Below are 15,410 nucleotides of genomic sequence, written 5' to 3' on the forward strand. Positions count from 1 at the left end.
CATCAGAATTGCTAAATTTAAAATAGTGGAGAAGCTGCAACTCTCATATAATGCTAGTACAAACATTTCAGAGTACTGTTTGGCAATTTCTTTTTTATTTTTTTATTTTTACATTGGGAGGCAATTTCTTAGAAGATTTAAACGTCTATGATCAAGCAATTCCATTCCTAATTACATCAAAAAAATAAAAATATGTGTCTGCCATTGGGTTTGAACTCTCCTAAAGTTCATGTGTTGGAAACTTAATGCCAATCTAAAAGTGCTGAGAAGTGGAAACTTTAAGGGATGATTAGGTCAGGAGGGTTCTGCCCTCACAAATGGATTAATGCCATTAGTGCAGGAGTTGGATCCAGATTCAAAAAAAGAGTTCAGCCGCCTTCACTCTCTGTCAAGGATACATTCTCTCGCATGTCCACCTCTGCAATGGGATGACAAAGCAAGAAGGACCTTGCCAGATGTGGGTCCTGAGACCTTGGACTTCCCAGTACTTCCCAGGCTCCAAAAACATGAACTAAATAAACTTCTATTGTTTATAAATTACCCACTCTGCAGTATTCTGTCACATGAGTATAAAACAAAGAAAAAAAATTAGCCAGGAGTGGTGGTGGGCACCTGTAATCCCAGTTACTAGAAGGCTGAGGCAGGAGAATCACTTGAACCTGGGAGGCAGAGGTTGCAGTGAGCCCAGATCGCGCCACTGCACTCCAGCCTGGGCGACAAAAGCGAGACTCCGTCTCAAAAAAAAAAAAAAAAGAAAGAAAGAAAAAAAAGATTTGGAAGAAAAATACACCAGCCTTACTATTAATAGCTCCAATATCAAAAAGACCCAAATGTGTAACAACAGAAGAACAGATAAGCAAATTGTGATATAATCATATTCAGCAATAAAAGTGAATAAACTACAGTACAGCGTTGTCAGTGTATACTAAAAACATGTTGTATAAAAGCCAGAATTAAAATTTAAGGAATACACGGATATTGATGTCCAAGAATAAACAAAATTAATCTATGTTAAGAGAAATAAGAAAGCATTGCCTCTGAACAAGTGTGGGTAATTGAATGAAAAGAGGCAAAAAGGGCATTTTCTGAGGTGGAAACTCATTGTACCTAGCTTAGCCAGCAGTTAGATAGTATATACAATTATCTAAAGCCATTAAGCATAATAATTAAGATCTATGCATTTTTATTAGATACATTTTATTGAAAATTGTATCTCAATTTTTTAAAAAGGTCTTTTTATTTTTTTTGAAACAGAGTCTCACTCTGTCACCCAGGCTGCAATGCAGTGGCTGTGATCTCGGCTCACTGAAGCCACCGCCTCCCGAGTTCAAGCAATTCTCATGCCTCAGCCTCTCAAGTAGCTGGGATTACAGGCGTGTACCACCACGTCTGGCTAATTTTTGTACTTTTAGTAGAGACAGGGCTTTACCATGTTGGCCAGGCTGGTCTCGAATTTCTGACCTCAAGTAATACGCCCTCCTCAGCCTCCCAAAGTGCCAGGATTACAGTCATGAGCCACCGCACCCAGCCTGAAGTTTCTATTTCTATCTAACATTTAATAATGCTTTCTTGGCTACAGAAAACCAACTCTGTGTTCTGCCTGGATTACGGTAGAGCTGATTGTTTTTTTCTGAGATGTTAAGAAGGCAGGGCAGGCCAGGTGCCATGGCTCACGCCTGTAATCATAGCACTTTGGGGGGCCGAGGTGGGTGGATCACTTGAGGCCAGGAATTTAAGACCAATCTGGCCAACATGGCCAAACCCTGTCTCTACAAAAAATTCAAGAAAAAAAAAAGACACACATGGTGGCATGCACCTGTAATCCCAGTTACTCAGAGGCACCAGTAATCCCAGCCACTCAGGATGCTGCAGTATGAGAATCATTTGAACCTGGGAGGCAGAAATTGCAGTGAGCCAAAATTGCACCAGTCCATTCCAGTCTGGGCAACAGAGTGAGACCCTATTAAAAAAAAGGAAGGGGAAGAAAGAGGCAGGCTGATCACTTGAGGCCAGGAATTGAAGACCAGCATGGCCAACATCATGAAACCCCATTTCCACCAAAAAAATATAAAAAATTAACTGGAGGTGATGGTATGCTCCTGTAGACCCAAGCTACTCAGGAGGCTGAGGCAGGAGGACTGCTCAAGCCTGGGAGGCAGAGGTTACAGTGAGCCAAAATTGTGCCACTGCACTCCAGCCAGGGTGACAGAACCAGACCATCTCAAAAAACAAAACAAAACAAAAGGCTACAACGACAGGGCAACACAATAGACTAAACTAGTGATATTCAATAGTAGTTTAATAGAAAACAGGTAAGAGGATTTGAACCCAGAAAAGAAATGGTAACAAACACAAACTTATTCAATCTTAAAAGCATTTAAAATTTTTTTTCACTTGGAAAGGAAATCTGAAACCAGTTTATACACATACATGTTCACACAACTGCAAAATGCCCTTTCATGTAGGAACTCTCAGATCATGTATGCCTGCTGACACACACACATTCATTTCTTTTTTTTTTTTTTTTTTTTTTTGAGGCGGAGTTTCGCTCTTGTTACCCAGGCTGGAGTGCAATGGCGCGATCTCAGCTCACCGCAACCTCCGCCTCCTGGGTTCAGGCAATTCTCCTGCCTCAGCCTCCTGAGTAGCTGGGATTACAGGCACGCGCCACCATGCCCAGCTAATTTTTGTATTTTTAGTAGAGACGGGGTTTCACCTTGTTGACCAGGATGGTCTCGATCTCTTGACCTCGTGATCCACCCGCCTCGGCCTCCCAAAGTGCTGGGATTACAGGCGTGAGCCACCGCGCCCGGCCACACACATTCATTTCTATATGTGTGTACATCAATGTTATAACTACTACTCAAAATGTTGTTTTCAAAATTCCTAATTTCCTAAGTTTAATTCTTTTAGAACTTACAAAAAATAACATACCTTTTTAGAAAGGCCAAGGTCCCCTTTCTTGGGCATAAATCCAGGGTCTAAATCATTGGATTCAAGAAGTTTCTTAGTTGGTTTTCTTTGACGTTTACTTTCATAATTTCCTGAAATGCATGTATCTTTACATTAGATGATTTAAAAACTGGGCATAAGTTAATTTTTAAAAAATCTGTATACCACACAAAATGAATCACAATGTTTTTGATGTTTTCCTTGTCATCTTATGAAAAGAGGCAGGACAGTAATTTGCTTATTATAAAATATTAGTAAACAAAACAAATAGTTCTCAATGAAAGCAAAAAACTAATGTTAGGGATATCTACGTGCTGACTTTAAATCACAAAATAACTGAGGGAGAAATCAAAAGGACAGAACTGTCTTTATAACAACTGATTGTTGGTGAGGACAAAATAAGGAGAAGTAGAGTAAAATAGAACTTGGATAATGAGCATAAATGGACCAAGACTACAGTTTCTTCTCTGCCTCTAAGTAAATAAAAGTTCAGTAAGTAAAAGATAATTCATAGGATCACTCTTAAGAATTATTTAAAAGAGCTTTATAAATAGAGTTTGGCACATAATAGGTACTAAAATAATAACCATCTTTACTATTCTTTCAAAAATCCTTTTTATTATACCCAACTTGTTTATGTACAGTTGGAATCATTTCTTTAAGGAATAACATCAAAAGCTACTGTTGACAATGTAAAAAAGTTACATCCAAAATTTAAAGGCATACAGAAAAGAGGATTCTTCCCATTCCTTGACTGACTATAATATTCAATAGTTACTAGGTGAATTAGAGACAATATATTTAGATCCAGCTCTCCCAGGTGATATATAAAGAATGATCAATAGCGAGAAGTAACTGGTAATTAACTTCCAATGAACTGGTAATTACTGTTATCAAGTATGTTACATTATATATTAATACATTATGATCTCCATTTTATAGATGAGGAAACAAGTTCTGAGATTAAACAACTTCCCAAGTAACAGAAGGACTGGTGGAGCCAGCACTTGAAGCATAGTGCTTATTCCACTAATGTGCAGTGCCCCTCTTGAAGCCCTGTTCTCCTGGTTCTTAATTTACACAGTGGCTGATCAACAATCATGAAGAGCAACACTGGAGTAAGGAGCACAGTTTTTAAAAATACATCTTCTTGATAGTGTGTCACAAATTAATTCATGGTTAGAAACTGTATCTAATTAGCCATCATTTTAAGTATTTCCCAGGACAAAAGGGGGTAGTTTATTGTATACAGATACAATGTTGACTTTACATCAAAACATACTAAAATCTCCTGCTTCCTCTAATCATATCTGCTCAAATACTGAGACCCCAACCCCACCTTACCTGGCGTTTTAACTAGCAATTCCTCAGACTCAAGGGCAGGCCGTGGAGAGACTTCCGGAGCCACAGGCACAGACAAGGTCAGCTGCGGCAACTCAGCATGTCCACCTCCAAGTTCTGACTGAGCCAAGGGGCCCTCCAAAAACGGAGCCTCCCTTTCAAGAACTGGAGGCTCTTCTTTGGTTGAAATCAAAGAATTCTCGTCCACCTGCTTGTTCTGAGCACTAGATCGACCTCGGGCTAGAAGGCTTTCCTCTTCACAGCGGGAACTTACCTAAGAACAAAAAATAAAAATAGAGTCCACAGGCCAAAATTGTTATCATTTAAGTGTCAAAAAGAATAATGTATTTTAAAAGGAATGAAATTCTGACAAAGGCTACAAAGTAGATGAACCTTTAAGAAATTATGTATGCTGGCTGGGCGCGGTGGCTCACACCTGTAATCCAGGCACTTTGAAGGCCAAGGCAGGTGGATCACCTAAGGTCGGGAGTTCAAGACCAGCCTGACCAACATGGTGAAACCCTGTCTAAATAAATAAATAAATAAATAAATAAATAAATAAAGTATGCTAAGGGAAATTACATAGACATAAAAAACAAATATCATATGATTCCAAGTATATGAGGTATCTAGAATAAGAAAATTCATAAGACAGAAAGTAGAATTGCCAGGGGCTGGGCAGAAAAGGTAGTTATTGGTTAATGGGTATGGACTTTCAGTCAAAAAAAATTATCGAGATGGATGGTGGAGGTGGTGGCACACCAATGTAACTGTGTTTCATGCCACTGAACTGTACACTTAAAAATGGATAAAATAATAAAATTTATGTTTATATATATATTTAACCAAAATTAAAGAAAAAAATGAAGTTGACTGATATACAATAAAGTTATAATATTGTTAAGTCCACAACAATAATTCAAAAGCAGGGAGAAAAGACTGCTCTAATATGTCACCAATTAAAACAACTACTAACAAACTCCTTAATGTTACAATTGGTAGTTAATGAGAAAGAAAGAAACACTTATTCTCCCTTCAAAGTATTTCAGGACAATAACAGAGACCAGTTAATGAAAAGACACTATCAGTTAATAAAAATAGAGAAAATAATAAAATCTGAAAGTCCTCATTTTGTAACCTCTAATAAAATGATTGATATAAGTAAAGATCTTCAACTGGTATTTAAAAAAAAAAAAAAAAACGGCTGGGCATGGTGGCTCACACCTGTAATCCTAACACTTTGGGAGGCCGAGGTGGGTGGATCACCTGAGGTCAGAGAGTTCAAGACCAGCCTGGCCATCATGGTGAAACTCCATCTTTAAAAAAAAAAAAAAAAATCTTTGCATTAAGTAAAAATACAAATAAAAACCATCAGGGAAGCTGGGAGTGGTGGTTCACACCTGTAATCCCAACACTCTGGAAGGCTGAGACAGAAAGATCACTACAGCCCAGGATTCGAGACCACCCAGGGCAACATAGGGGGACACGGCCTCTACAAAAAAATTGTTGTTAAAAATCAGCCAGGTGTGGTAGTGTGCACCTGTGGTCCCAACTACTCAGGAGGCTGAGATGGAAGGACTGTTTAAACCCAGGAGGTCAAGGCTGCAGCGAACCGTATTCATGCATCTCTGCACTCCAGTTTGGGCAAGACCTTGTCTCATTTTAAAAAAAGAAAAAACAAACTCTCAGGGAATGGCTGATGGGAATAAAACATTCCTTTTCTTTGATCCTCTAATATCATGCAACATATTACACATTATCATCTCTATATGGTCTAGCTAAAAATGTTCACCTTTATCTACCAAACTGACAGGTTATAGCTTCCACTTAACAGAGAACAGGAGATACAGAAAACAATCTAAGTGTCACCTACAAAGAAGCAATTATACAAATATAGAAAGCAGGTAACTTTACATGTCAGTCTCTTATAGACATGATCACGAAAAAAGGGATTGTTCTGAATTCAAAGTGATTTGAGAACCATAACAACCAGTTACAATGAGTAGTCCCAGATTGAGTCCTGGTATGAATAATCCAAACGTAAAGGTTAGGAGATAACTGGTGAAACTTGAAAGTGAGTTGACGTCAGATAAACAGATCTTATATAAGATGTAAATATGTTAAAATGATTATAAAGGAAAATGTTCCATTTCTTAACTACATATTAAACTATTTAGGGGTAGAATGTCAAAATGTCCCTACTTTAAAATATTTCATTTAAAAAAAAAACTGAATTAAAAAATAAGACAAATAAGGCCTTTTTACTTTTGAAATTAAAATCAGACTATATATATTTCACTTCGTATACTATATTTTTACTTAAGATTAAATCATAACAACATCCCTAAGTCATTACTCTTTAAAGGCAAAGATGGAAAAATATATATAGAAAGAAATATAGTATGTAGACTCATTTATATATTTCCTGAATATCCACTAAATCCTAAGTACTATGCTAGAAGCTGAGAATAAAAAACAGGATCCCAGTTAAGGAAATTATTGTTTCATGAAGGTAAAGTATGACAATAAAAGTAAAACTGCAGTTTCCTAAGGACCAGTGAAAGTCTGCCAAAATTTTGGAGCATACCTTGTGCACCTGCTCCTGTACCTTCTTTTGTTTTTTCTTAGGAGCAAATATCTGATCATATTCTTCTGTATATTCCAAAAGCCACTTGCTTGGCTTCCTAAGGCGTTTCTTCTCTGAACGCATAACTAAAAGATGACAAACAAGTTCACTATTAACCAAAAAGCTTCAGGAAAACTCACTGTTTTTATGAAACCATCTGATACTCCCAAAGGTAACCAGATGGAAAACCACATAGTAAAAAAACTCTGGCTTAAGATGCGAGAGGCACAAAATGGCTTGCTATGTTTTCTCATATGCAAAAGGAGCTAGGGGAGACAAAATGACTTGTGCTACCTTACACACACATATAACATAATATATATGGCCTATCCAATCTTGAAGAAAAGGTTAAATTTAAAGTTAGGTCTTTTTTTTTTTTTGACACACAGTTTTGCTCTTGTTGCCCAGGCTGGAGTGCAATGGCAAAATCTCAGCTCACCACAACCTCCGCCTCCCCAGTTCAAGCAATTCTCCTGTCTCAACCTCCCCAGTAGTAGGGATTACAGGCATATGCCACCACATCTGGCTAATTTTGTATTTTTTGTAGAGACAAGATTTCTCCATGTTGGTCAGGCTGGTCTCGAATTCCCGACCTCAGGCAATCCGCCCGCCTCGGCCTCCCAAAGTGCTGGGATTACAGCATGAGCCACTATGCCCTACCAAAGCCAGGTCTTATAGTCACTGACACCTGTACGTACAAAGCTAATATATACCTAACAAAACTATAGCAGCTAGATCAGGTAAACAAGTAAAATATATCTTGAGTTACAGGTTAAGTATGTCTTATCTGAAATGCTTGGAATCAGAAGTGACTCAAAATTTTTCATATTTTGGAATATGTGTATATACACAGTAATTTATTTTGGGAATGGGACCCAAGCTGAAACACCAAACTCAGTATCATATACATCTCATACACATACCTTAAAGGTAATTTTACAAAATATTTATTTTCTACATTATACAAAGTTTGTGTACAGTGAACCATAAGAAAGCATAAGTGTCATTATCTCAATCACTCATGTGGAATATCTGTGGTTGTTTGGCATTACCATCATTCCTGCCTCTGAATTTATATACTACTGACAGGCAAACGTTTTCTTACACTACTCACACATAAGGACTTAACTGTAAAAACATGACATACCATTAATACAGTGAAAAAGTAATGTGTTAAGGGTAGTAAGCAGCACATTAGCATCATTAGAATACCTGTATCAGCTGATAAAAAACAGTAATAACAATGTAGGGCTTTATGTCACCATCTATGATGCTGTGTTTTGATTAAAAGGTTACTGTATATTGTTTTATTTTATAAGGTAAGAAGAAACATCATCAGAAGCGGCTGAGGAACCAGAAAGTCCTCTAGGAATAAAGAGGCATTCTGTGAAATGGCTTTTAAAAACATTTCCTCTAGAGTCATCTCTCTCATTAACAATAAGCATTGTCTAGCAGGGTTTCATTCATTCATTCATTCATTCATTCATTTAGAAATGGAGTCTGACTCTGTCACCCAGGCTGGAGTGCAGTGGCATGATCTCAGCTTACTGTGACCTCCGCCTCTCCATATCAAGCGATTCTCAAGTGATTCTCCTGCCTCAGCCTCCTGAGTAGCTGGGATTATAGTTGCCCGCCACCACACCTATAACATGTCAGCATGTTGGACAGGCTGTTCTCCAACTCCTGACCTCAAGTGATCCGCCCACCTCGGCCTCCCAAAGTGCTGGGATTACAGGCATGAGCCATTGCACCCGGCCCAAGGCTCTCAATTTATAAACTGACATGATTTCTTTTTCTGTTATGAATGAACACTACTCTGGTCCTTCAATAAGCCCATCACGTACATTAGCCATGTCATCTATAGGTACTTTTTCTGCAGTGTTAAAGTCATCTCCATTGTCACAATCACCCTGATTCAGATTGCTGTCAGCTCTATCACCATGGGTGAACAAAAAAACAACTGGAGCCGCACTGTCGATGTTAAAGTCTTTCTCGTTACCCACTTCTTCCAGCTTACTGACAAACTGAAGGTATATTTTTTGCATGTTACATATTTTTCTTACTTTCCTGAAGAAGTCAACAAAATCATCACCTTATTCATTATCATCAGTGAACACAGTTGAAGGTCAGAAGTTGTGCTAGGCATGCACAGCTGTACCTTTAGTCACTGTGTTCCAGGCACTGACAATAGCATATATGGCATCCTTCACTCCTTTTGAAAACCTTCCACACCCATACATCTATTCACAGCTGCCAGCAATATTATTCAAGAAAATGTTTTTATATTTACTCTTCGTCAATCTAGGGATTCCCTGGTCATATGATAGAGTTAATGAAGTCACACTTGAGGTAAAGTCCATGGCACTGACATTATTTTTGATAAAATTTCAGCTGCAGGATGGGCAGAACAGTCTGCAAGGAGGAACAGTCATCATCCAGTCCAGCTTCCCTGAAGTGAGCACCAACTACTGCTTTATGTTTGTGAAACCAATTAGAAAAGATGCCCTTAAAGATCCATATACCTTTCTGTTAGCATAATAAAAGACTGGTAAAAAAATTCATGTCTTTGGGCCAGGTGCAGTGGCTCAGGAGTTCGAGACCAGCCTGGCCAATATGGCAAAAGCCTGTCTCTACTAAAAATACACACACACACAAAATATATATATATAGCTGGGCAGGGTGGCTCGCGCCTGCAATGCGACCTAGTCCAGATGCTGAGGCACGAGAATCATTTGAACCCAGGAGGCGGAGGTTGCAGTAAGCCGAGATCAAGCCACTGAACTCCAGGTTGGGTGACAGAGCCAGACTTAAAAAAAAAAAAAAAAATCGTCCCTTGGACCTGGGTGGAGTGGCTCACGCCAGTAATCCTAGCACTTAGGGAAGCCAACGCAGGAAGATCACTTGAGCCCAGGAGTTTGATACCAGCCTAGGTAACATAGTGAGACCCCATCTCTACTAAAAATTTAAAAAAACTAGCCCAGTGTAGTAGCATACAGCTATAGTCCCAACTACCAGGAAGGAATGCTTGAGTATGAAAGATCAAGGCTTCTGTGAGCTGTGATTGTGCTGCTGCACTCAAGCCAAGACAACACAGCGAGACTATCTCCAAAAAAAAGAAAAGAAAAAAAAATTTCACGCCTTGAAATAATTAACAGTGAGAACACAAGTTTTTGCCTGTCATAGCAAGTTTACACTTATACATGCCTACTTAATTAGCACATCCCAGCGCAGTTATTCTGTCGTAATCATCCTGAATTCCTATAGGGGCTGTCTCATCAACTGTAGGCAGCATCCTTCTGAGACAGTAACACCAAAACAGTGATGTTTTTCACTAGCTTTATTTATTTATTTATTTATTTTATTTTATTTAATAATTTTTTGAGATGGAGTTTTGCTCTTGTTACCCAGGCTGGAGTGCAATAGTGCAATCTCAGCTCACCACAACCTCTGCCTCCTGGTTTCAAGCAATTCTCCTGCCTCAGCCTCCCAAGTAGCTGGGATTACAGGCATGTGCCACCACGCCCAGCTTTTTGTATTTTTAGTAGAGACAGATTTTTTCCCATGTTGGTCAGGCTTGTCTTGAACTCCCGACCTGAGATAATCCACCTGCCTCAGTCTCCCAAAGTGCTGGGATTACAGGCGCAAGCCACCACGCCCAGCCTTCACTAGCATTATTATATACTGTTCTGGTGTCAGACTTTCATTAGCAATAACCTCAGCAAAATCGCCAATGAATCTCTGCTGCTTCAAGATCAGCAGATGCTTTATCACCACAAATCTTTTTTTGAGACAGAGTTTTTCCCTCTTGTTGCCTAGGCTGGAATGCAATGATGTGATCTCAGCTCACTGCAACCTCCACTTCCTGGGTCCAGCTGATTCTCCTGCCTCACCCTCCCGAATAGCTTCAATCACAGGCACATGCCACCACGCCCAGCTACTTTTTGTATTTTTAGTAGAAACGGGGTTTCACCATGTTGGCCAAGCTGGTCTCCTGACCTCAGGTGATTCGCCCACCTCAGCCTCCCAAAGTGCTGGGATTACAGGCATAAACCACTGCGCCCAGCACGATTACCACAATATTCAAAATGTTAATGTCATGACTTCAGAAATTACTGCAACCGGCCTGTTGAATATTCACAGTTTCTTCCAATTTTCAGTTCATCATGATATATATTTTATGATTGGTACACAATAAGTTGCATGTTCAGTGCATTGCTGATGGATCCACTCTCATTACACAATGGAGATCTTGGAGATCTTCATTATTGGCTTCATGTAGTGTTTATCTGTATTTCATTAACTTCTGTTAATCACTTTCAGCATAGAACATGAACAGTTATCCTTCTATTTCTTCAGGTCATTATATGGTGGTCATTCTAACCCTATAATCTTCTGTAAAATGTTTCACACTTATACCACCGTCTAGTTTCTCCAAGAGCCTGACTTACTTTCTGCAATATACATAAATTATTCCTCTTTTCTTATTACTCTTATCCATGGGGATATCTGTAGGCTTTCTGACAAGTTCAACAAAATCTATACCACAAAGCAGAAAACCAAAAAAAAAAAAAAAAAAAAAAATGTTTTTCATTTAAAAACACAATGAATAACGCATGGAGGCTTTTGCCCCATGTAGGGTATTTTGGAAAACTTTCTGTTGGTGCATCCAGCCTCCACGTGTGCCATTTTATGACTTTTTATGGGTATAATTGCATGGGAAAATCTGGCCTTGCACAAAAAATATATATCTAAGCTGAAGGGGGCTGGATAGTTTTTCCCTTGGGGACATTGAATAAATTGGGCTGTGTTTCTATGTTCTGACTGACCCACTGCATGAGGTCAAGCGTGGAATTTTCCACTTGTGGTATTATGTCAATATTCAAAAGGATTGTGATTTTGGAGCATTTCAGATTTTCGGATTAGGAATGCTCAACTTGTATTTTAAACAACGTATCTATGGATTATATAGACTATCAGAAATATATTTCAACAGAATATTACATAATCAGCACTACCACATCAATTTAAAAACCACTTTACAAATATATTATCAATTTAGTACCATACGGTTAAATGATTGTCTCATGCAAGAAAACTGAGAACTATACCTCTGAACAGAATTATCCAAAAATATAAAAGGCATGGGAGGGCAAGGTGAGCAGATGGTTTAGCCCAGGAGATCAAGAACAGCCTGGGCAACAAAGTGAGACCGTGCCTCTAAAAACATTAAAAAAAAAAAAAAAAAAAAAGCTGCCTGTGGTGACACATATGTGTGGTCCCAGCTACATGGGAGACTGAAGCAGGAGGATGTCTTCAGCCCAGGAGATAGGGGCTACAGTGAGCCAAGACAGTGCCAACGCACTCCAGCCTGGATGACACACCAAAACCCTACCTGTAAAAATAAAATAATAATAACACTGTATATAATTGATTATATGTCATTATCCCAATAACATAAAAGTGTATGTCATATATATCAGTATATGGCAAAAGACAGGAGAATAAAATTTAATATACATGTATATTTAATATATATGCAATTTATGGATCAACAGAAAATAAAAAAATGAAAGATTAAAAATGGAATTTTGGGTACATCCTTTAAAAAAATTCTTGTCACAGATTGGGCGCCGTGGCTCACGCCTGTAATCCCAGGACTTTGGAAAGCCAAGATGGACAGACTACCTGAGGGCAGGAGTTCAAGATCAGCCTGGCCAACATGGTGAAACCCCACCTATACTAAAAATACAAAACTTAGCCAAGCATAGTAGCACACACCTGTAGTCTCAGCTACTCAGGAGGCTGAAGCAGAAGAACTGCTTGAACCTGGAAGGCAGAGGTTGTAGGGAGCCAAAATTGTGCCACTGAACTCTAGCCTGAGTGACAGTCTGAGACTCAGTGTTTTTTTTTAAAAAAAAAAAAAAAAAAAAAAAAAGGCCAGGCATGGTGGTTCATGCCTGTAATCCCAGCACTTTGGGAGGCTGAGGTCAGAAGATCAAGACCATCTTGGCCCTGGTGAAACCCTGTCTCTACTAAAATATAAAAAATTAGCCAGGCGTGATGGTGCGTGCCTGTAGGCCCAGCTACTCAGAAGGCTGAGGCAGGGGAATCGCTTGAATCCAGGAGATGAACATTGCAGTCAGCCAAGATTGTGCCACTGTACTCCAGCCTGGAGACAGAGCAAGACTCCACTCAAAAAAAATGGCCGGGCGCGGTGGCTCAAGCCTGTAATCCCAGCACTTTGGGAGGCCAAGGCGGGTGGATCACGAGGTCAAGAGATCGAGACCATCCTGGTCAACATGGTGAAACCCAGTCTCTACTAATACAAAAAAATTAGCTGGGCATGGTGGTGCGTGCCTGTAATCCCAGCTACTCAGGAGGCTGAGGCAGGAGAATTGCCTGAACCCAGGAGGCGGAGGTTGCAGTGAGCCGAGATCGCGCCATTGCACTCCAGCCTGGGTAACAAGAGCATAACTCCACCTCAAAAAAAAAAAAAAAAAAAAAATCCTGTCACGTTTTATGATCAAAATACCGAAGCATAACATTTTTCTTCAAAGTAATGGTGCAAAATGCTAGGCAAAGTGGCCCATGCCTGTAATCCAAGTACTTTCAGATGCATAGGCAGGAGGATTATTTGAACCCAAGAGTTCAACAAAAGCCTGGGGAACATGGCGAGACCCCATCCCTACAAAAAATTCAAAAATAGCCTGTATGGTGGTGGCATGCGCCTGTAGTCCCAGCTATTTTGGGAGATTGAAGTGGGAGGATCACTTAAGCCCAGGAGCTTGAGGATGCAATGAGCTAGGACTGTGCCACTGCACTCCAGCCGGGACAACAGAACAAAACCCTGTCTCAAAATAGGGGCCGGGTGGTGACTTACACAAACCCATCAAATTATTTAATTATTGAGGTGGCAAGGTCATAATTCCAACCCAAAGTCTCTCAAAACTCCCCATGAATTCTTTTCATTAAAATAGGTCCTTGCATTATCAAAATCATGCTCCTTAACCCCCTCCATCACTATCCCCCTCACACAAATTGGATCTCAATCCTAGATAGTCTCTCCTTTGTCTTCTTCTTGGCAGGTTCCATAGGCCAAGTCTTGTTGCATTTCCTTTTTTTTTTTCTTTTTTTTTTTGAGACGGAGTCTCACTCTGTTGCCCAGGCTAGAGTGCAGTGGCCCAGTCTTGGAACACTGCAACCTCCACCTCCTGGGTTCAAGTGATTCCTGTGCCTCAGTCTCCCGAGTAGCTGGGACTACAGGCATGTGCCACCACACCTAGCTAATTTTTGTATTTTTAGTAGAGATGGGGTTTTACCATGTTGGGCAGGTGGGTCTCAAACTCCTGACCTCAGGTGATCCGATTCCCTAGGCCTCTTAAAGTGATGAGATTACAGGTGTGAGCCACCACGCCCGGACACATTTCCTCTTATAATTGCTGTTTCCACTCCTTCCATACCTTTGGGAGTAACTTTCTCATAGAGTAACTTCTCAGACTAGGCCTCAGTCTTCCAGCTCTCTATTTCCTTGCAGTCCACAAGGAAACCAGCAGATAGTACAAAAGACTAGAAATTAAAGTGAGAAATTCTGTACTGGATACATCTATTAGGTGACAGAGATCTTATGGCTCATAAAGCCTAAAATGTTTACTATCTGGCACTGTAAAAGAAGTTTACCAGCTGGAATTACAGGCGTCAGCCACAGCGTCAGGCCTTAAATACTATAAAAGAGTAAATTTCACTCTAGCCTGGGCAATAGAGCCAGATCCTGTCTCAAAAAAAAAAAAGTAAATTTATGTTATGTGCTTTTTAACTGTAATTTTAGAAAAAGACATGAAGAACTGACACATGCTACAACAGGGATGAACCTAGAAAACATTAAACTAAGGGAAACCAGACTCAAAAGGATCACATATTGTATGATTTAATTTCTAAGAAATATACACAACAGACAACTCTACAGATTGGTAAAAACTGAAGGCAGATTGATAGAGTTCAGTGTTTCTGTCCGGGATGATGCAAATATTCCACAATTGATTGCACGGATTGTTGCATAACTCTTGTGACTATACCACAAACCACTCAATTAAAAACTTTAAAAAGTGAATTTTATGATATGAGAATTTTATTTCAATAAAGGTGCAAGAAAAAATTATATTATGATACACAATTTTGAGAATCTTTTTGTTTTTTGTTTTGGTTTGTTTTTTTTGAGACAGAGTCTTGCTCTGTTGCCCAGGCTGGAGTGCAGTGGTGTGAAATCAGCTCACTGCAACTTCCACCTCCTGGGTTCAAGCAATTCTCCTGCCTCAGCCTCCCAAGTAGCTGGGACTACAGGTGCCCGCCACCATACCCGGCTAATTTTTTTGTATTTTATGTAGAGACAGGGTTTCACCATATTGGACAGGTTGGTCTTGAACTCCTGACTTTGTGATCCGCCTGCCTCAGCCTCCCAAAGTGCTGGGATTACAGACGTGACCCCACCACACCC

The 15,410-nt window shown here is 39.7% G+C and overlaps 1 protein-coding gene across 8 annotated transcripts in view; it reads right to left on the reverse strand.

The window, feature by feature from the left end:
- The window catches only part of NSD1 (nuclear receptor binding SET domain protein 1), a 164,752-nt gene that overhangs the window by 60,538 nt on the left and 88,804 nt on the right, over positions 1–15,410 (reverse strand). For all 8 annotated transcript variants that reach the window (XM_064376591.1, XM_012466412.3, XM_012466413.2 and 5 more), the window contains 3 exons: positions 6,881–7,005; positions 4,297–4,567; positions 2,935–3,044 (listed from right to left, as the gene is read on the reverse strand). In XM_064376591.1, coding sequence (XP_064232661.1) covers positions 2,935–3,044; positions 4,297–4,567; positions 6,881–7,005 — 506 coding nt within the window. The remainder of the gene's footprint in view (positions 1–2,934; positions 3,045–4,296; positions 4,568–6,880; positions 7,006–15,410) is intronic.

This window comes from Aotus nancymaae, unplaced genomic scaffold (assembly GCF_030222135.1).
Source record: "Aotus nancymaae isolate 86718 unplaced genomic scaffold, 86718_ANA_hifiasm-v0.15.2.pri h1tg000015l_1, whole genome shotgun sequence".
Classification (NCBI taxonomy): domain Eukaryota; kingdom Metazoa; phylum Chordata; class Mammalia; order Primates; family Aotidae; genus Aotus; species Aotus nancymaae.